Source organism: Ursus arctos, unplaced genomic scaffold (assembly GCF_023065955.2).
Source record: "Ursus arctos isolate Adak ecotype North America unplaced genomic scaffold, UrsArc2.0 scaffold_29, whole genome shotgun sequence".
In the NCBI taxonomy this organism is placed as follows: Eukaryota; Metazoa; Chordata; class Mammalia; order Carnivora; family Ursidae; genus Ursus; species Ursus arctos.
Genome location: NW_026622974.1, coordinates 31,769,018 through 31,791,735, shown reverse-complemented (window position 1 = coordinate 31,791,735; position 22,718 = coordinate 31,769,018). Strand labels below are relative to the sequence as shown.

At 33.4% G+C, this 22,718-nt stretch overlaps 1 protein-coding gene across 3 annotated transcripts in view; it reads left to right on the top strand.

Annotated features, from left to right (window-relative positions):
• Positions 1-22,718, top strand: part of PHIP (pleckstrin homology domain interacting protein) — a 132,982-nt gene that overhangs the window by 95,094 nt on the left and 15,170 nt on the right. For all 3 annotated transcript variants that reach the window (XM_026507034.4, XM_048219580.2, XM_026507033.4), the window contains exons 24-35: positions 1,986-2,105; positions 3,796-3,903; positions 4,440-4,564; positions 4,695-4,777; positions 8,252-8,363; positions 8,766-8,827; positions 11,141-11,296; positions 12,813-12,933; positions 15,499-15,624; positions 18,570-18,639; positions 18,987-19,037; positions 19,309-19,458. In XM_026507034.4, the coding sequence (XP_026362819.1) occupies positions 1,986-2,105; positions 3,796-3,903; positions 4,440-4,564; positions 4,695-4,777; positions 8,252-8,363; positions 8,766-8,827; positions 11,141-11,296; positions 12,813-12,933; positions 15,499-15,624; positions 18,570-18,639; positions 18,987-19,037; positions 19,309-19,458 (1,284 nt within the window). The remainder of the gene's footprint in view (positions 1-1,985; positions 2,106-3,795; positions 3,904-4,439; positions 4,565-4,694; positions 4,778-8,251; positions 8,364-8,765; positions 8,828-11,140; positions 11,297-12,812; positions 12,934-15,498; positions 15,625-18,569; positions 18,640-18,986; positions 19,038-19,308; positions 19,459-22,718) is intronic.

Genomic DNA, 22,718 nt, shown 5'->3' with positions numbered 1-22,718 from the left:
CTCCCTTACTCTTCAAAGATAGAGTGCTCCTGATATGTTTGAATGAGAAACAAGTTGTGTTTAGTAGGAAGAAGAGGAAAATGAATATTGAGTAACAGCTGTTAGCAGTGTTCTCTGATATCCCATTATGATGTTCATTTGTTCTTTTTTTTTTTTTTTTTTAAGATTTTGTTATTTGACAGAGAGACAGTGGGAGAGGGAACACAAGCAGGGGGAGTGGGAGAGGGAGAAGCAGGTCTCCCACTGAGCAGGGAGCCCAATGCGGGGCTCGATCCCAGAACCCTGGGATCACGACCTGAGCTCAACGACTGAGCCCCCCAGGCACCCCGTGACGTTATTTCTTTTAGTGAACTTGTGTTAAGTCACAATGATAACTACCTTTTTTTTTAAAAGACACAAGAGAATAAAATTTAGAAGTTTTAACGTACAAACACTAAACGAAAACATTTTTAGTCAATTACATGAAGTTTCTCTACTTATGAATAACATTAGGTTTCAAGGGCTCTTAGAAAGTACATTTTTCCTAAGTCTAAGGTAATATCCAGACAGTAATAGCCACTTGCGGGCAAAGTTAAAAAAGCTTTTTTTCAGAGTTCTGTTTTTATATTTAGCCACAGAAGTTAGAGTAAGGGACCTGGGAGCACCTGGCTGGCTGTCAGTAGAGCATGCCACTCTTGATCTCAGGGTCATGAGTTCAAGCCCCATATCGGGTGTAGAGTTCTCTTAAAAAAAAAAAAAAAAACCGGTAAGGGACCTGGCTTGATGACATTTTGTTTGGGGGAAAAAAAAAATCTGATGAAATATTTTTTTTCTAGAAATTAATTATGACCCAAGTGTGAAATGGCTACTTCAAAAAGAGGAGAAAATATTCCTGGGCTTTGTATAAATATAATGCCCACCCCACTGAAACAGTTAGCCTTCTGTGTTTTCCACTACTCAGCCCATATGAAAATATCTTATTTAGTTCTTACTAACACACCATGACTATGATTTTAAAAAAAGAAAAATCTTGAATATGGCTTGGTTTGTTACAAATACTGATAAAACTGGTAGGATTTTGAGAGGGAGGTTACACAGAGCTTATACTTTGGGATTTATGGGATTATCTTGTTCACCTAGTCTTTGTTCTGAATGTTGTCTGTAAGGTTTTGGTTTATCTAGTTCTTTTTTTCTGCAGTGATTTGTAGAGATTGAATAACTATACTGCCACTGCTGCCATCTTCCCAAAATAAGGTTTTTAATTTTTTTTAAATTTCTTTAAAAGATTTTATTTATTTGAGAAAGAGGGAGAATGAGAGGGAGAAGCAAACTCTCTGCTGAGCAGGGAGCCTGATTGCGGGGCTTGATCTCGGGACCCTGAGATCATGACCTGAGCGAGTGGCAGATGCTTAACTGACTAAGCCACCCAGGCGCCCCAAAATAAGGGTTTTTAGGGGCGCCTGGGTGACGCAGTCGTTAAGCATCTGCCTTCGGCTCAGGGCGTGATCCCAGCGTTCTGGGATCAAGCCCCACATTAGGCTCCTCTGCTAGGAGCCTGCTTCTTCCTCTCCCACTCCCCCTGCTTGTGTTCCCTCTCTTGCTGGCTGTCTCTCTCTGTCAAATAAATAAATAAAATCTTTAAAAAATAAATAAATAAGGGTTTTTAATACTTAGTATATATTTTTGTTCAAAGATCTCCTTCCCCTTTTATTTAATCACCTTTATAGTTATTTTATTTTTTAAAGATTTATTTATTTATTTATTTATTTGAGAGAGCAGGAAAGTGGGGAGGGGCAGAGAGAGAAAGAGTCTTAAGCAGACTCCACGCTGAGCGTGGAGCCTGACATGGGCCTCAATCTCAGGACCCTGAAATCACGACCTGAGCCGAAACCAAGAGTCAGATGCTTAACCAGCTTCACCACCCACATACCCCTATAGGTATTTTAACAGATGGAGAGATGATTGCTTTTGTGATAATATTACTTTATAATGTTCTAAACTCTTAGAGATTGGCTGTAGGAGAACTAACGGAAAATGGTTTGACATTAGAAGAATGGTTACCTTCAACATGGATTACAGATACTATTCCCCGAAGATGTCCATTTGTGCCACAGATGGGTGATGAGGTACTTTTAAACTTTTAAGAACAGTCTTTGTTTCTTTGAAGTGTCTTTAAGCTTTTTTAAATAGCTCTTGAAACTGTAGAAAATAGTTTCATAAAGTATCTCATTTTAGATGTTTGTAGCTGTGTATGGAAAAGGTATAATTAGGAGGAAAGCTCTTTTGAGGCCACTTGCCACTAAATATTGCAATAAATAGCAAAACTAAATATTATAAGAGAATGAAAATTCTATTAGCATTTTAAAAGCTGGTATTTTTTCTTTTAATAAGTGGATTCTATTGCCAATTTTCTTTTTCTTTCTAAAAATATACTTTTCTTAGCTTAAAGCTCAAATACATAACATGTTGAAGGAAAAATGCAATTCAGCGTTTTTTAAAATTTTATTTGATAAGTTTTCCTTTAAATACAATGTTTATAATTTGTTAGATCTTTTAAAAATTTATTAGAATCAAAAATATTTCATTTTTAGGAAAGTATCTTTGTTCATCATTTTGGACTGTGTACTTATGAATTTGAAATGAAAATGTAAGATCTTAGATCAAAATTTCCCAGTCCAGTGTTCATGTCTTCTTATTTTATGCATAAGTGTTAAGCAGAGTCATCTGGTATCCAGTAGATTGGCAGTAATAAATTAGGAAGTACATTATATGAGCTTCTTTAGCAAACAGCACTTATTAGCAATAGAAAGTGGCAAGTGACAGTTGCCAGTAAAAAAAAGGAAACAAAAACATTTTAATGCAAAAGTAACTCTGAAGAGCAGTCTGAAAAAAATTCATTTAGGCACCCTACTTAAGACTTGAAGAGCACAGAACATTTCTACATTGTTGTAATTTAGTACAATGATAGAGCCTAACAGGTCCTTGAGCATCAAGAAAATGCTTAATTAAATTATATTTAATATGTTATTTCAGGATAACTAGAAAGTGTGTAAATCCTTATTGAATAATTTTCTTTAAAAATGTTTAAGTTGTCTTTTTAATTGTTCGTGCTTAAACAGGTAAATTCTCATTATTCAGCATTATTTCTTTGCGTGAAATTTCAAACAACTGGAACAATAGTGATATTAATGAATAGAATAAAAGTATGTAGAATAATGGATATCCCAGAATGTTCCTAAGAACTTAATAGCATTAAAAAATTTTAATAACATTTTTTAACAAGCTCCACTGTTTTTTTGTAGTGGGAAGAATACCTGGTATCAGACTACTGTGTCAAACGCCAGTAGATACCAGGATGGTAGTCAAGTGTCATTTAAATCTGACCTTCATAAAATGAGGATAAATATATGTCTTGCTCTCTTTATAATGATAAAATATATATATATAAATACATTTTTCATTTCAAAGTTTACTGCATATGTACAAACCACTTGCTACCAAAATACATGAATAACAAATTGATCACGACTCCTAGTTACAACTTAATAGGTCAACTTGTTTTGAATCCAAAAATAAAACAGTGAAACAAAAAAACTGCTCATTTTATCCTCTTAGTGTATAACCAAAATAATGTTATTTAGAACACTTTAAGTGGCAGTAGGACAACTTAAGGAAAAGAAGAAAAAAATATCAAAATATTAGAATTTCTTTTGAAAGGATATTAAATTCTCTCTTTGCAGTTTTAGCTGAGACGTTGCATCTTGGGTTTAAAGGAAACATTTGAGGTTTAAAATTGTGACTTTATTTACTTTTTAGGTTTATTACTTCCGACAGGGACATGAAGCTTATGTTGAAATGGCCCGGAAAAATAAGATTTATAGTATCAATCCCAAAAAACAGCCATGGCATAAAATGGAACTACGGGTATGGTGTTTATTACTTAAAAGGTGCAGTTTTAGATAATGTAGAAAGTTGTATTGAATGTTACTCTTTTCACTGTAAGAAACTGTTTCATGAAGATGGGTTTTCTAATTGGAGCCATCCTAGAGAGTAAGAGGTATTTAATTTTCAAAGAAACACAAGATTGAATTTAGGTATTCCGATAGTTTATAAGCACGAAGTGTAATTATAGTGAAAACACTGATGTCTAGGGTAAACTTCATATTTGTAAATAAGTATTTCTAGATTTAACAGCCAGAGTTCAAAATTATGTAGAGGTCTTTGGAACTATATTGGAAAATTTGTATTTCAATAAATTTTTCCCTTTTTAAAAAAATTTTTATTGAGATATAATTTGTTGACTATAAAGTACACAAATTCTTCACAAAGGCCCACAAATTTTTGCATGCACAGAATTACCACCACCTAGATCAAGATTGAAATGGAGAAATGTTTTGATGATGTTTATCAGTTTATTTTGTGATTTATTTTGTGAAGATGGTTTATTTTCTGTATCTTAGGAACAAGAACTGATGAAAATAGTTGGCATAAAGTATGAAGTGGGATTGCCTACCCTTTGCTGCCTTAAACTTGCTTTTCTAGATCCTGATACTGGTAAACTGACTGGCGGATCATTTACCATGAAGTAAGGACTACTGAAAGAGGCAGTGGTTTCTTAGTATTGTAGATTGTTTTTCAAGATTCAGATACATTTTAACTTCTTTTAGATATTTTAAGGTATGTGAGCTAATCAATTTGTTTCTATTTGTAATTAGATACCACGATATGCCTGATGTTATAGATTTTCTCGTCTTGAGACAACAGTTTGATGACGCAAAATATAGGCGGTGGAACATAGGTAGGTAATTTATTTAGAAGACATACATGTTTGTTATTTTTAACATAATAAGTGATTTACTATTTTTAATGATTCAGAAAAAAGATAATCAGAAATCTTCTTGCCATTTGTGGGAATATTAATAACAAAATACGAAGATACAGTGTCAGGTATTTAAAATATAGTTGACCCTTGAACAACTCAAGGATTAGGAGTGCTGACCCCCTGCATAGTCGAAATCTGTGTATGACTTTTAATTCCTCAAAGAGTTAACTCCTAATAGCCTACTTTTGACCAGAAGCCTTACTGTGATGACATACACAATTAACATGTGTTTTGTATAAGTATTCTTACAATAAAGTAAGGTAGACAAAAGAAAATATTATTAAGAAATCATAAGGAAGAAAAAATGCATTTGTAGTATTATATCAGGAAAAAAAATCCGTGTATAAGTGGACCTACACAGTTCAAACCTATATTGTTCAAGGGTCAGTTCTTCTCCCGATCTCGTTGATGCTGAAATTCTAAACATTTTCTCTCTTAGATTTGGTAACTCTTATAAGATTCTTTATAGCTATTCCTTTAGCTGTTTTATGTGTTGAATTAAATTTTCATTTAAAAATGTAATAGAATTCACACTTGAAGAAAAGACATCTTCCAATTCAAAATGTTTAATAATTTGGACTGGGACCAAAACTAAACTGGCATTTTTCTTTTATTGGTTTAATCTGTTATAATCTTTAAACTTAATGTTATAACCAAGACTCAGAGAAACTTTAAAATTCTTAAAAGTTTCCAGGCATTTAAGATGCATTAATTTATTTTCATATGGATGTGCAATTCATTAGAGTTTTGGGTTTTTTTTTTTAATTTTCAGACAGGGCCACTCTTTGTCATCTTGGAGTGGGATGTGGTACATATATGGCATATTTGGTTTGAAAAAGCACATCAATTGATAGGCCAGTCCATCTCTCCTCCAGTGCCATTAGAAGGCATTGGCATGGTGATATGTCTTGTTTGGTCTTGGTAAGCTTAGAAATTTACATGTGTGCTCTAAAAAAATTTAGAGAAATGCAAGTTATCAAAATTAGAGACATGAGAGTTATCAGAAAGAATTTACATTCCATATAAATTCCATTACACCATTTTTCTGGAAGCTTTGAAAGATGTGTTCTATCAAATAAAGGAATAAACCAAGGAAGGAAAAGACATGGAATCCCTCCAGGAGACGGGAAATCCAGAATAGGAAAGAACCAAAATGAATTCCCAGTAATAGTCAATAGAAGTCTCAGGATAGCATCTGTCTAGCAAGTCTGTAAAACAACCAGTTCAGAAGATGACGTCCTCCAAGAGCAAAGTCTTCAGGAAAGAAAGAAAATGGAACTGATGAATTAACCTAACCTATCTGACTTTGTTGGAAATTATGTTGAAGAATGTTCTATAGTTTAAGCTGTTAGAGCACGTAGGAAGACTTAATTGTAAATTCAGAGAAAACCAATCACAAAAAAAGTGAAGCAGTTATTATAAAAATTCTAGAAGGAAATTGTGTACTATCTGGCTCTGTAGCAAACGATATTTACAGTTACGATAAAAACGATATAGATTAAATAAAATATACATAATTACAGTTATATGGAGAGGTCAGTACTTAATGTCTAAAATTGATGAGTCAAGAATAGTTCTGTACTCATTATTTAGAAATCTTAGATTTAAGAAGAAATAGTTATAAGAGTTAAAGATTTTTTTTTTTTTTGGTTTTGATTATAAGCCTTGGGTACACTTGTTTTTTAAATTATTTACATGTGTTACTGAAAAATTTTATTTTTTTAAAGACATGCATCTGCCAATAAATTGCAGAACAAATATTAGCAGTCAGAATCTGGGAATATTCCAGAAATGAGCTGATAACAACCTAAGGAAATAAATATGGCAAGCATTAGACATATCAAAGAGATATTTCAAATGGTAGATGTGCATTGGAATTTTCTCATGTGGATTGTAGCTTTTTTTTTCCTCCCTAAATTTATAGATTAATAATGTCTTCTAAGGAAATATGCATCTACTTACTGATAGCCATTTAAAATGTTTAAAGCTTACTCTAATGGTGTACTCTATTCCCTGCTTAATTTCGTTATCTTTCTGTAGTATTGTTCATTGTGGTTAGACATATATTATCCAGTTCTTCTCTTTAGCATAATGTCATTAGTGTATGTAGGATCTTAAAAAGTAGCTCTTTGAAACTCATCATTATGTTTAAGGTTGTAGTAGTGTCAAGAATGCTGTTTATTATATGGTAGCTTCTCACTAAGTTCAGTGTCACTAATACGTATCTGAAGAGCAATTAGAGACTCTATCTGGTAATAGATCATGTTTCCCTCTTAACATTGGCTGTGTGAATGCTTTGAATCTAAATTTGGGCACCAATGCATACCCATTCAAAGTAAAATATAACTTGACAACATGCAGTTGTGTTCTATTAACTTATTCCTGGCTCCCAACTTCCCTTTTTGTCATTACATTTTATCTTATTTTTTAAATTTTCAATTCATTTTATGCTATATGTTTCTATAAACTTTTGAATCTTTTTTGGTAAAAAATAAGAATATAAACAAATACTTTTCTCTTTATGGGTTTGAAAATGAAACCTATTCAGATGAGTTCTAAAATAACTAATTTGTTCGAAATCACACAGATAAGTTATTTGAACTCAAGGCTTTCAGACCCTAAAAAACCGCTCCATACTGTGAAGGCCAAGGAAGAGGAAAGAGTGGCAGAAAGGAAGAGAGTGATTTACAGTGTTCATATGACACAGAGGGAAGCTAAGAAGATAGTTTATTAGGGTCTTTGGGGAAAGTAGCTCTAGTGGCAGGATAGTAGCTGAATGCAGTTGGGTAAGGAAAGGAACATAAGGAGTGCTATCTATTTTACAAAGATTAGTTGTTTTTGTTACTTTCTTGTTTTTATAGAAAAGAGAAAGTGAGTGTATAAATGAGTGTTATAACATCAGGGTGATTGACATGAAGGAAGGCAGGTTGAATGTTTTCTTTTTATTGTTTTTAGGCTAGAGTTTTGATTGGAAGAACTTGTCTCTAGAGAGCAAGAAATTAAAGATAGACTATAAATACTTGTTGGGCAGAAATTAACTAAACCATGCTTTTATTTGAATGAAGAGTTTGGGCATAATCCTAAAGATGAATTTAAATTCTAGATTGGTAACAATGTTTAACCTAAGAGTGAATTTCTCCTACCCTAATAAAATGTAAGAAATGGTACTGGAAACTGGTAAGTCCCATTGGTGTGTTTATTAAATAACTTTTTTCCTCAATATTGCAGATTTTATTTATTTATTTATTTTGGAGTATGTAGGTCACTTTTTGTATGTTTCCTGAAATTATACAGATAGCTTAAGTATCTTAAAGATATACTTTGGGAGAAAAGAGTAACAACAGCAGCAGTACATTTCAGAGTAATGAGATGGCTTTTATTCTTGTCTAGGTGACCGTTTCAGATCAGTCATAGATGATGCTTGGTGGTTTGGAACAATTGAAAGCCAGGAACCTCTTCAGCCTGAGTACCCTGATAGTTTGTTTCAGTGCTATAATGTTTGGTAAGAGAGTGTTTGTTGTATGTTAGTTCACCTTGAGTCACTTTATTTATTTATTTATTTATTCATTCATTCATTCATTCATTTATTTTGGGGGGGGAGGCGTAGGGGGAGAGGGAGAGAGAGAATCTTAAGCAGGCCCCAGGCCCAGTGTGGAGTCCGGCACAGGGCTCAGTCTCACAACCCTGAGATGACCTGAGCCAAAATCAAGAGTCGGATATTTAACGGACTGAGCCACCCAGGCACCCCCATCTTGAGTTACTTTTAATGTTTTCCCCATCTATTAATAAAGTGACAAAGACACTTCTTTTAAACACTTGAAGCAGTTGTTTTTATAATGTAATTTTATGAAACTTATAACACAATATTTAGATTTTTTAACATAGGGATTTTCCTTCCTTTAAGCTGGGACAATGGAGATACAGAAAAGATGAGTCCTTGGGATATGGAGCTTATTCCTAATAATGGTAAGTATATGTTAGGCTTTTTGTATTACAAAATTAATTTCTTAAATAAGAAATCTGATTTGCTGACTTGCTACTGCATAAGGTTGTTATGAAGAGCATATAGAAAATATTCAGCAGTTACTTACTGCACGCCTGTTTGGATTGGTGGTAGGTAAGGCATAGAAGTGAATAAGACATAATCTTTGTCCACTTGGAATTTATAGTGTAAAAGGGGAGATTGAAATTAGTTAACAGCAAAATATGAAAATGTTTTGCTAATTATTGGTCACTCGTAAAAGGTGAGCACTTGGGAGCAAAGATTTTTTTTGTAACTTCAGAACACTTAAAAATAAAACATAATATTAAGAGTTCAGCCTTTTGAATGTGACGTAGATTCATACGCTATCACTGCCATCTTCTACGTCATCTTGGCAAGTTCTTTAAGACTCGAAACTTCAGATTTTTAGGACTTCAACCTTTGAAATTCTGTAAACTAATACCCTACAGAGCTTCTGTGAAGATTAAATGACATCATGTGCGTAAAGGGCTTATTATAGAGCCTGACACATGTAAGGGCCTCCATGAGTAGGTAGTTTACTACTAATAATAACTGTCTTCTTGCATATGGCCTGATATGATACATTGCGGCAATAAGTAGACGTCTTCCAGGAACTGAGAAAAGGCCAGTATGGCTGAAGCCTGCAGATTGTATTTTCCTTCTACCCCAGTGTCCATTTTTGTTTCTATGTTTTGAAAAGTACAGCCCACACAATTGCATATGCGTAAAAGGATTTAAAAGGATATATATCCCAGAATATTAATGATTATTTATAAAGGATGGAGCTGTAAGGACGTCCACAAATTATCTTTTACATTATTCTATATTTTTTTCTCCCACAATATATCACTTTTCCTGTCAGGTAAGAATAAAGACTTTAAAAAACAAAAAGGAAAAAGATCTTGTGACGTAATAGAAATAATCATTTATAATGGAGTTGTTCATTAGTTATTGTATTCTAAAAAGTCAGAGATAACTTGAAAAAGCTAAATCCAATCAGGTAAACCTTAGAAATGAGGAAAAGGACATGCTGATATTTTCTAAGACTAGTTCTTCCTAGAAATTATCAATTTGAAAATTTAATACCAGTAACATATTTTTCATCTCACTGCTAGATTAGAGTTGTTTGAAACTATAAAATATCTTTTTTTCAAGATTTTATTTATTTATTTGTCAGAGAGAGAGAGAGCACAAGAAGGGGTAGCAGCAGGCAGAGGGAGAAGCGGGCTCCCTGCTGAGCAAGGAGCCCTATGTGGGACTTGATCCCAGGACCCTGGGATCATGAATTGAGCCGAAGGCAGATGCTTAACTGACTGAGCCACCCTGGCATCCCAAAACTATAAAATATCTTGAACAACTTGTAATGATGTTACGTGGCTTATCTTTTTATTCTCTTTCTCTTCTTTTTGTAAGTTTGAGGTTACAGTCACGTTGGACTACTATATATGAGAGAAAAGAACCTAGTCAATGTTGTATTGCTTGGGGTATTTCTTGAAATGAATTAGTGGCATTAATATACTGTTTGTTTCCTGCCTAAATATATCCATTTGTGAGGGGGGTAATTTTTGTTTTTGTTCTGTCTGGGTACACTATACATGTGCATCAGTGGAGTTTAATTACATTGTGTGAGGAGGAAGAATTTTGTGTACAAATAGTAGCATATTTTTCAGTGTTTCTCTGATGAAGCCTAGTTCAAAGGAAATGTTACTTGGCAGATTTGTAGGTTTTATTGTCACCACCACCACCTCCTAATGTACGCAGAAAGCATACCTTTATAATTTAAAAGCAACAAGCATATGAATCATCTGTTAGTATTCATAATTCTCTCTGTTTCTAGGTTAAAAAAAGTTAAGACTTTGAAGTATTTGTGAAAAACACCGCTTTAGTTCGGTTTCACCTTGTGTATGTTTTATTAACATAAATATGGAGATTATATCATGAAATGATTCAGGAAACTTGCAAATTAAGCATCGTTTTATTGAAATACTTTGTCCTTTACCTGAAACTGATAGTAGAGCAAGTTGTCAGGTATAATTTTGGAGAAGTAATTATATGCTCATCTAGAGAATTATTTATAAAATTAGTGTTTTAAAAAATAAGTTTTACTGACCCTTGAAACATACTTTCCTTTAATGAAAACACGGAATATACCTACCAGATCTTTACAGAATTATACTTTAGGGTTTTTTTGACAATGTCAACTCTGCTTTCTAAAGGTAACCTAAATATTTGCAAAAATCACATTTTCACTAAATTTGCTTTTCTGTGTATTTCAGCTGTATTTCCTGAGGAACTAGGTACTAGTGTTCCTTTAACTGATGTTGAATGCAGATCATTGATCTATAAACCTCTTGATGGAGAATGGGGTTCCAATCCCAGGGATGAAGAATGTGAAAGAATTGTTGCAGGAATAAACCAGTTGATGACACTAGGTAAATAATAATAGTAACACAGGAATATAGAAAAACTGGCAGAAAGGAAAGGAAAAATGTTAATAAAAAATTTTTTTCACAGTATCATGTCAGTTGTTTTTTTTTTGTTGTTTTTTTTTTTTTTTTTTTTAAGATTTTATTTATTTATTTGACAGAGATAGAGACAGCCAGCGAGAGAGGGAACACAAACAGGGGGAGTGGGAGAGGAAGAAGCAGGCTCATAGCGGAGGAGCCCGATGTGGGACTTGATCCCAGAACGCTGGGATCACGCCCTGAGCTGAAGGCAGACGCTTAACTGCTGTGCCACCCAGGCGCCCCCCATGTCAGTTGTTTTTAAATATTTTCAAGTGGAATTTCTTTTTTTTAAATGAGAACTTACATAGGACTTAGGTGTCTAGAACAGTTAAAAATGGGGTTGCTCAAGCTGAATTTTAGAGTAGTGAGGGCCTCCAGAAATGCCAGGGGTACTTGTGAAAAATCTGGATGCTCCAGAACCCGATTTGAAATTCTTCAACGTAAGTAAGCTGACATGATGTGAATTGGGAGAGGAGGGTTGAAAGGTGAACCACAACTATATGGATTGCTGTACCAGTTCTCCCCTTAACTTCATGAATATATAAACAAGAGAATACTTATAAGGGGAAGGAAAAGAATAGTGAACTGCTTTAAAAACTCTCATTTAAAAAAAAAAAAAAACAAGGACCGCAAAATTTTTGGTTATCTGAATTCTGGGCTTCCAAAACAACTATAAACTAGTGTGGTGGTTTATAGCAAACTGCCCTGTCAGTAAGGAATCAAGCTTCAAAGAGGAGAAAATTATCATGAGTTAGAGGTGAAGACACTGGAGACACATATTGGATAATATTTTCATCTGAAATCTTTTTTTAATATGGCAACACTTTATTTAAAGAGTGTCATAAATATGATCTTAAATAATTTTAGTAGTATTTTAGCACAGGACGTTGTCTTATACTGTACGTGAATGAGCAAAAAAATAGAGTGATCTTTGCCAGGTTTTAGATTTTTACCAGTTTACTGTGTCCATTTGGGTCAGTGACATTGAGTCAAAGACTTCTGGATCTTTTTCTTCCTCTGAGTGCTTGTGTAATATTTCACAGCATTAAGTTGTTAAGGTGATAAGTTTTGAGAAAGTCAGGTTACATTTGAATGGACTCTGTTATTACAGTGTTAATGACAGAATGACTGTCAAAAACCTACAGATTCAGGAATGGCCAGGTTTTAAGTATAGAAATGTATGTGTACTTAATAGGTCAGATTTATATACTGTCTGTCATTTCTTCTAAGGGATCTGAATAATAAGTATCCCTAGAATTTTGTAGTGTAAATGTAGATGTAATAAGCAGTGAGACTGTATTAAGCTAGTTAAACTGTATTTACTATGAAAAGACAGTGGCAGTCTAATGGTTATGTGGATCAGAATTTGTCTTAATTCAAACAGAATTGTCTGTAAAGTATTTTAAACAATAAAAAACATAAACTAATTTTTTTATTCTAGATATTGCTTCAGCATTTGTGGCCCCTGTGGATCTACAAGCCTATCCCATGTATTGCACTGTAGTGGCATATCCAACGGATTTAAGTACAATTAAACAAAGACTGGAAAACAGGTTTTACAGGTTAGAACTCATTTGCTGTAGCCACTATCAAAAGAAAACTAAATGATCCTTGAGTGTTTCTCAAACTTTAGTGTGCATATAAATCACTTGGGGATTTTTTTTTTTTTTTAAATGCAGTCTCTGGTTCAGTAATTTTAGTAGGACCTGCGGGTTCTGCATTTCTAACAAGTTCCCTGGGATGGTAATGCTACTGTAGGTGTATAGACTTGGAACATAATTCATAGATACAGTTTTTTCTAGTTGCTAATACAAGTTGATGTTCACTGTTTTCACACTGTAATTTATAAAGCAAGCCAGAGTATTTCGTTTTCTCCTAGAAATCACATTGAAATATATTTTCATGGATTTTTTTTTCATTGAACAGTATTAAAAAGTTGCGTATTTTTTCTCATTTTGCTAATATTTAGCTTATAAGTACTTGAAATTGGGAATTCAGGCTGTTTTTCATAGTTGTAGGTTAGCTTGAAATACAGAGTTAAAAAAGACCTGATTTCAATTAATTTGCATCATCTGGTTAACAATTTCAGTAAACATTGAGTTCTAATCTTGGATGGGCATTGTAGTTTTATTGCCTGGAATGTCTTTACAGAAAAGTGAATTTAAAGTCTAGCTTTCACATAATGAAATCATACTTTAGTTTTCATGACTTTTGCTTAGAAGACTAACAACATTTTGTTTATTTATTTATTTATTTATTTGAGAGCGAGAACGAGAGTGGTGGGTGTAGTGGAGCGGGGGAGAGAATCTTAAGCAGACTCTGCACCCAGTGTGGAGCCTGACTTGGGGCTCCATCTCACAACCCTGAGATCATGACCTAAGCTGAAATCTAGAGTCAGACACTTAACCACCTGAGCCACCCGGGCACCCTACAACATTTTAATTTAAATGATCGCATTAAAAAAAAATTGTGGCCAGTTTTGTATTACTGCAATTCTTTATATTATTCATTTTAACTTAGGGAAACTTTTATTTGTACTTTGTATTTTTTAATATATAATGTGCTTTTGGTGTTTTTTTTTTACTTAAATTATAATTCTAATTTGGTACTTTGTGTATCTGGCACTGAAAACACCACTTATTGTTCCTTAATTTACTAAAGCAGGGTTTCTCAACAAAAGAATTGCTGATATTTGGGGCTGGAAAATTCTTCATTGTGAGGAGCTATCCTTGCCTCTACCCTTGAGATGCCAATAGCAGCCCTTAGTTGTAAAAAGGAAAAATGTTTTTAAACATTGCCAAATATGAGGTAGCATCTCTCACCCAGAATCATTGAGAACCACTGAAATGAAGAAAACTAAAATGTTAAATTTCAGGTTCTAAAGATTTTTCTGATCTTAGTTAGGTGTTTCTGCTGTTCCTTTACTGATATTTGTCAAAAGCGTAGAGATGAGGAGGAAATCACTATGATATATGCCTCCCAGCCATCTTACCTTCATAGTACATTTCTTCATATCTTTCTCAACACCACATGTTAAAAGTTTAAGAGAAAATGGAGAAGAAATTTTTAGCTGCATCCTTCCTTTTTCCGTACACCCCTAAATCGCTAAGCCTTAGGAAGTGGACTTAGTGCTTCAGAGATGGAACAAGATAGGGGAGAAAAACAGGGAGATAGAGTTGTTACTATACAGTAATCGTTGGACTACAACTACAAAGATAAGCTTGTGACATCTCCCACTATTGTTGTAAATATACTTTCTCATAGAAATACTACTCAACATGGTAACTGCTAAGGTATACTATATTTCAGGGTACATTACAGCTTAAATAGGCTTTTTTGGCATTAGTTTAGTAGCCAATATAAGAAAAACCTGAGAATACAATCCTTACAATTAGAAACTCCCTATTCTTGAACCTGAAAATATAGACCCAAATTGTGTTCTTATTTAATTTTAAAATTATGCCTTCATGTGCTTTTTCACTGTTTCAACCTTTTTTGTTTCTCCTTTACTCATTGGCTTCAGATTTCTTAGAGTTGATGGTTTTCCTCTGTGATACTTCTGGTTCTGTCTCTTGTTAAACTACTACTAATCAGTTTGCCCTGCTTGGCATTAATCTAAAGCCTTATTTTACAGTTTTCTGTAGAGTGCTCTGAAGATGCCTGTGATTCTGTTATTAGAATAAATAAACCTTGTGTGTATGCTTTTGTATCCATAATTGTATATGTTTTTTAAATTATAATTGTATTTCTGTTCACACATCAATATCAGTAATATTTTCTGAGTATTTTCTTCCCTGTTACTTTAAGTGGGACTGACCACATATTGGATGATACTCTAGAAGTTGTCTTTGGATTTTTCTTTACTTTCAGAAAGAAGAGAAGGCACTGTTAATAATCTAGTGTGTGTCATCTGGTGCAAGATTTTCTATGCAAATACACAATTAATGTTGCTCCTCTTATATTTCCCCTAACACAAATAAGGTTATATATCTCCTTAAATTTTTAAGTTGTGAGTTTTGTAGTTGGATAAGACTATAATTGAAAACTTAGAATGCCTTGCTTTTAAATTGTGCACAAATACTTTTAAATATAATGAGGTTAAGACTTTTGTGTTTTGTTTGTTTAAGGCGAGTTTCTTCCCTGATGTGGGAAGTTCGATACATAGAACATAATACACGAACATTTAATGAGCCTGGAAGCCCTATTGTGAAATCTGCTAAGTTTGTGACTGATCTTCTTCTACATTTTATAAAGTGAGTTGTTTTTCCACACTTAATTAAAGTCAATATTTTAAGATGTAAAAGGTAAAAATGTGAAATGCAATTATTTATATATATGTCACATGCTGTGCTGTAAACTAGTTCCATTCAGAATAGAAAGCATATAATGTCTGTCTAAACATTATGAAAGTTGTGTTACAGTTATGTTCTACAGTTAACATTTAAAAAATGGATCCTTCTCTAAGTCCAGCTGTTGGACAATAATAATGAGGGTAAGCTTGTATAGAATATGTAATGTTTTACCTAAAATAGTTCTTCTAAGTCAAATAATAATTACAGGTAGGAGATATCACTATCTGTAATTAACAGTTAAGGAAACAGTTTTAGAGGTTTACATGTTTAATTTTCATAGTACATGAGTGTCTTCGATCTAAGAATTTGTCATCTTAACATTATATTGCCCCTGACAAGTTTATAAAACAGTATTTAAGTAGTCCAACCAGAAACTAAATTTAACTTTCAAGATTCTTATTAAAAGTCACGTTTACTTCCTCATTCATTGATTTCATACCAAGAATGATAACTATAGCTATTTAAGGGAGAGCAACACTTTTACTTTTTTTTTTTTTTTTAAGATTTTATTTATTTATTCGACAGAGATAGAGACAGCCAGCGAGAGAGGGAACACAAGCAGGGGGAGTGGGAGAGGAAGAAGCAGGCTCATAGCGGAGGAGCCTGATGTGGGGCTCGATCCCATAACGCCAGGATCACGCCCTGAGCTGAAGGCAGGCGCTTAACCGCTGTGCCACCCAGGCGCCCCAACACTTTTACTTTTTACCTTAGGAATTTCATATAGCCGTAGAATGAATTGAGCCTTCTAATCTAAACTGAAACCACAGGAATGACTTCTGTTTTGTATAAAATACTACTTTTGAGTTCATATTAAGGTTATTTATATTGGATAATTTTTTCTGGTAAAAAGAGAATCTATTTTATAATTTAATTTTAAATACTCAGCTGGTGTCAACTTTCGTTTTCACATGCTGGGATTATTGAGGCTCTTTAAAAAAGATATCTCCAGCTTCATCTCATTACTCAGAATAATCATAGGGGCTCCTTTTGTGGTGTTAGGGGTTTTTCTGGTAAGGAATATAGGTAATGTCAATATAAGAAAACACCAAAGAAAATTAGTATGGTAAATGTTATATCCTACCCTCTACCTTACTCTCTAAAGAAACCTGTTGCCTTCCAAATGGTTTGGGGGCTATTTTTACTATACTTGTGTTCCCCTCCAACCCTGTAAAATTGGTAATTAAGAATTAGTTATTCTTGGAAGATTGTTTATTAACTTAATTATAATGGCTTATAATATTTTAACTATAAGGTTTATAGTGTATAATTTTATATTATATGTATTTGTATGTTTCTCTTTCCAAAGAGACAGGAATTAATGGAATCGCATGATATGTAAATTCACGTTAGTGCTATAATTTAGATGAAACAATTATTTTTATATTTGGAATAGTCTGTATTTTATTTGGAATAAAAATGTATTTCTTTCAAATGTTATTTTGAAATACCTTATTAGAATAGATTACTATTTAAAGCATTTATGTTGTATATATCTAAAAATAAATCCCTGGCATTTCTTAGAGGTACATAATTTGTTTATACATTTTTAGCTGACAGTAATTTTCAAATGTTAGGTATATCTTGAAATTTTGATTATTCTATTTTTTAATTGGGTTATTTAGTCAAATTTCAAGCAATAGGGTATATAATGAGGTGGTGTGAGAGATACTTGAGATAGAGAGGAATGTATATTTACCCTCTTAACACGATTTCATAGATGAATTTTAAGTAACTATAATATACGGAAAAGCTAACAAGAAAGTCTGTATGAAAGTTTAGATGAGGATCACTTCCAGCTTATGACAGTGGAGTTTTAGGTACAGGGGAGAAATGTTTTAGGGTGTTATGGACAAGGTAGATATTGATTTAGGAGAAGTTAGATGAAAGGAAAGCCATTCTAGGGATAAGGAGTGGCATGAGGTAGGAAAGTAAAAGGTTATTAAGGGAATTAAGCACTTTAAATCAGGTGAGGTAGAGAATACATGAGCAGACATAATAGGGATGCAATGCTATGAACATGAGTTTGAGCCAGATCGTGGAGGGCTTTGAATGCATTTCTAATCTTAACTGATAGGGAAGAGACAAAAAACATAAAAAGCAGATTGATTGCTACATCTAACCAACTAAGAGGTGATGAGGGTTTAATTTATGGAAATGAGAAAGAGGCAGAGGCCAAGAAAGTTTGAAGGTAGAATCACAGAACTTGGCCAGTGATTGGGTTAATAAGGAGGCAAAAGAAGAAATAGTGAAAACCCATGCATTACTGTGAGAATAGTAATGCTGTTGAAAATAGGAGGAGGGGGAAGAGTGTCTGGGAAGTGAAAATAAGGTTTAGACATGTGAAATTTTAGATGATGGTAGGAATCTCAGGAGAAGAGTCCAACCAAATTACAGGAATTTGGAATTCATTTACACAGATAAACTGCAGATATATAAGATTATGAGGGCAAAAGCTGTAGTGACAAGGGAAGATGACTAAAGGACAAAATTTTAGGAAATGACTAAACATTTAAGAATGAAAAAAAGGAATTAGAAGACAGTACATATAATAGCTTTCCTTTGTGTACTGAGGAATGAAAGAAGGTGTCCCCCACACAGCAGTGATCTGAGCAAAGACTGGGAGGTGAGAATTGGGTTTCATGTAAAGAAATAGCCAAATTGGAAGCTCCAGGTAAGGTGGAGAGGCAGGGGCAGGTGGGTGGGTATAGAGTTTTGGAGTCAACCAATGAAGAAAGCCTTCAGCTTCAAGCTTTATCTTAAAATCTGGTTTTGGTAACAGATTTTAAAGGGGGAAAAAAAAATCTCATGACTCTACTCTTGTATACTAACATTGCCTTGTTGTTTAGGGATCAGACTTGTTACAACTTAATTCCACTGTACAATTCAATGAAGAAGAAAGTTTTGTCTGACTCTGAGGTATTTCATATTTCATATTTCATCATTCAGACTGTGTTCTTTTTCTGTATATAAAAAAGAAATTTACACATAGTAGTTTTCAGATAAATGGTATTATGAAAATTATTTTTGGCTAATGCTGTAGTTTCAAAAAAGTGGTCCAGAATTTTCTTGTTACAATTACTAAAAACATTGTGGGGGGACTTTCTAATGAATCAGTAAAATGTTCCAGCATATACATTATGGGTTTTCCAAAGTGTAAAGGTAATATTTGGCATATAAACAGCTGTGATAGACACTGTTAATTCTAAAGAGTATAAAATGAAATCTGGAATGTTTAATGAATCTGATAAATTCTTACTTCAAAGGAAGAAGAGAAAGATGCTGATGTGCCAGGAACTTCTACCCGAAAAAGAAAGGTAAGACACTTTTTATTTTAGCAGAAGTACTTTATATGAATTAAAATGTATTAAAAGCATTGTTTTTAACTCTTAGTATTTTTAGAGACATATTAAGTATTACTTCCAAATCAGTTTCCATCACAAAATACATGGTTTTCAGAACTAGGTGAATGATATTTTCTATTATTTGAGTTACTGTATATTACCGAATTATATGAGACTGCATTGAAAGTACAGATTTTACTGTATAAATATTATTTTATTAATATATTTGAAAATTTTCATTTAGGACCATCAACCTAGAAGAAGATTACGTAACAGAGCTCAATCTTACGATATTCAAGCATGGAAGAAACAATGTCAAGAATTGTTAAATCTCATATTTCAATGTGAAGATTCTGAGCCTTTCCGCCAGCCAGTAGATCTCCTTGAATATCCAGTAAGTATTTTTGGAAATATTTTCTCTATATCTCACACATGACAATTAGCCATTTAAGTTGTTATTTCTTATGATTATCATTTATTTCTTCATTATTAAATACATGTTGTCATCTATTTGGTTGTATGAAGCATCTAAGTTGAGTAGTGTGGTATTTAAAACAGAAAGAACCCCAAACTAAGACTCCACAAAGAATTGGGTTATGATTCCAGCTCTTACCTAAAGTTGTACAACTTTGAGTAAGTCATTTTTTTTTTCTCATCTAAATTTTTTTTTACAATTTTCTTTCCCACACTAACTCTAAGAATTTATTATGGCAGTTATTTAGGAAGCAAGAATAATAGTACCTACCTAACCTTCCCAACAGGGTTATGGATGGAATGAGAATACATTAAAATAGCCTTTAAACTATAGCAGTATATACAAATGCCAGGTAGCATTATTATATTTATAGAATTCATGGTAGGAAGATTGAGTAAACCTGATCTGAATATTTATTTTTGCATGCAGTCTTAGCTATCTAAATATAGCTTAAAGTGTTTTTTTATTCCTTTATTCAGTCATTAAAGGTTGTACAGTTTAGATAACATTCATGGTTTCAAATGAAAATAAAAATGAAATATTTTATAAGAGATCATGATGCAGATGTGGTATCCTCTAATCTCGTTATCTTTTTTATGTATGTTTTATAACGTGAATGATGAAAATAGAGAAATTTCATCAATAGATATATATCATAAAATGCCCTTTTTGTCATTTAAAAATCAAGAAATGTGGAATCTTGAATATAAAAGATAAGTTTTTAATTCCAGCAGTGTGATAAACTGGGCTAATTTGAACCCTATGCTCCAAAAAACTCATAGAAGAACTGAGCTAATGCTGCAGTACTCTGGTTTTCAATTCTCTTTGTTTTTGGAACCTGTGGATTTCTCTTTTGTTTCTGGTGAACACAGCTATGTATTTTAGAAAAGTTGTAGTTTATTTAGTGCTTGCAGATGTTTGTATTCTTAGACTTTCCCACAGAAAAGAAGAGCTAGATAAAAGCTTTAATGTTTAGATTCTAGAGGCACAAGAATAACGCTATGTAGAGACAGAAAAAGCCATATGAGCCAAGGTGAGGAGGGAAATTGGAACTGAGATCAGGACTATTGAAAGATTTCACCCTCAGTGAAAACAATAGTATAATTCTCTCCATGAGGAAAAGTGTCTGTCTGGTGCTCTGTCAGGAGAGGAGTCTCCCTAAGCTCTCACTTTGCAAGGATTTAGAGCCCAAATTTACGCTACCCTTGTGTGTAGAAAGAAATTCATCAGAGGGAGGAAAAACCAATCCCTAACCACAGATTAATTAATGATAAAAAAAAAAAATCGCAAACTGTATGAGGGAGCGATCCATCATATATACAACAAAAGCAACAAATGGAAATATTAGCACCCTCTCCCCCAAAACTTGACATGCTAGATTATTTCTGAAATACTATACTTCATCAGATCTAAAACCAATGACTTATTTAATGCACCACTAAGAAAGAAAAATGAAATGCTGCCAACTAAACTTGGATTTGTTATTTTGGTTTAAGAGATAAATGGAGAGATAAGAAACATAAGGAAAAAAAGACCTTACTCGAGGGGCGAAAGGAGTGAGGCAGGTATTTTTAAAACTTTAAACTAAATAGAATTTCTGAAAATGAAATGTAAAATCATTGAAATTAAGCTCTCGGAAAGATTAGGAGATAACGGTAGGTAGATGAAAAAATTCAGTGAGAGAGAGGGGAGACAGAATGGGAGAGGGGCAATCTTTGAGAAATTAATGGCTGCGTACATTTTCTGGGGTTGATAAACATTTGACAAAACATGACTCCTGACCAGGATGTATATGAAAAAAAATCTTTACCTGGAATAATAGCGAAAAATCAAGAAAATGTTGAACTGAGGCTCAGATTAAGCAGCTCTCCAAGATACATAGCTAGTTGTTGGCAAAGTGAGAATAAGAGCCCATATTTTCTATATCTGGTGCACCAGAGCTATATGCAGTATTTATTAGAGAATATTATATAAGACTGTAGTCTCTCTTAAGTATTCAAAGTAATGAGAGCAGTATTTAGAGCTTCTCTTTCCACCAGCCAAAAGTATTAGCAGAAAGTAGAAGAAACAAGAAAAAAATTATAATTTGATCACTTGTTTCTTATAGTACTCCTTGATGGAGGGAGGTGTGAAGATTTAGGACCATTTACTGTTTTTTATTACTGTCACCGAGGAGAAGAGAAAACTGGATTTATTACTTTTTATATTTCAGAATTAACTATGAGTTAACTGTCAGCCTAACTCTAGCAGAATATTTAAAGCAGTCATATTCTTAATACTTCAGCTTTTGTATTGAATTTAATCAAATACTTAAGGCAAGATTTTTAAAATTAAATTTTGTATGTAAGTTAGCTTGCTAAATAGTCTGTCCCATTCATTTATTCAACAGAGATGTATTGCGTGGTTACCCTATATATATACTCTATTGAGTAATGGAAACCCAAGATACAAACCAAGAAAAATGAAGTGTTTTACCATAAATATATTTAACATTTCCCTAAAATCTGCAAAGTTTGTAAAGACAGTATGTCCTAATATTCAATATCCAAGTAATTACAGTGTCTGTTAAAGTGGTTAGTTTCTCTTAAGAGGTTAGAGAGGTTGAACACTGTTCAGATGATGTTACCATTGCATAAAACAATTTCATAACTTCTTCAGCTTACCCACACACAGCTATCTTAGGAGTCAAGGTTTCAGGGACATCTGGGCGGCTCAGTTGGTTAAGTGTCTGCCGTTGGCCCAGGTCATGATCCCAGGGTCCTGGGATTGAGTCCCACATCAGGCTCCTTGCTCAGTACGAAACCCACTTCTCCCTCTGCCTACCTCTCTCCCCCTGCTTGTGCTCTCTCTCTCTCTCTCTGACAAATAAATAATAAAATCTTAAAAAAAAAAAAAAGTCAAGGCTTCAAATACTTTTTTTTTTTTTTTAAGGCCATTCATATGATTTCATTACACAGGAAAATCTGAAATCACAATTTTCACTTTGGATATGTTCTTTTCTATTTCACTATCTTTTTTAAGTTTTTATTTTTATTGTAGTTAGTTAAAATACAGTGTGATATTAGTTTCAGTTGTGCAGTGTAGTGATTCAACACTTCCGTATATCATTCTGTGCTCATCATGACAAGTGCACTCCTTAATTCCTTCTGGTAACCATTAGTTCTCTATAATTAAAAGTC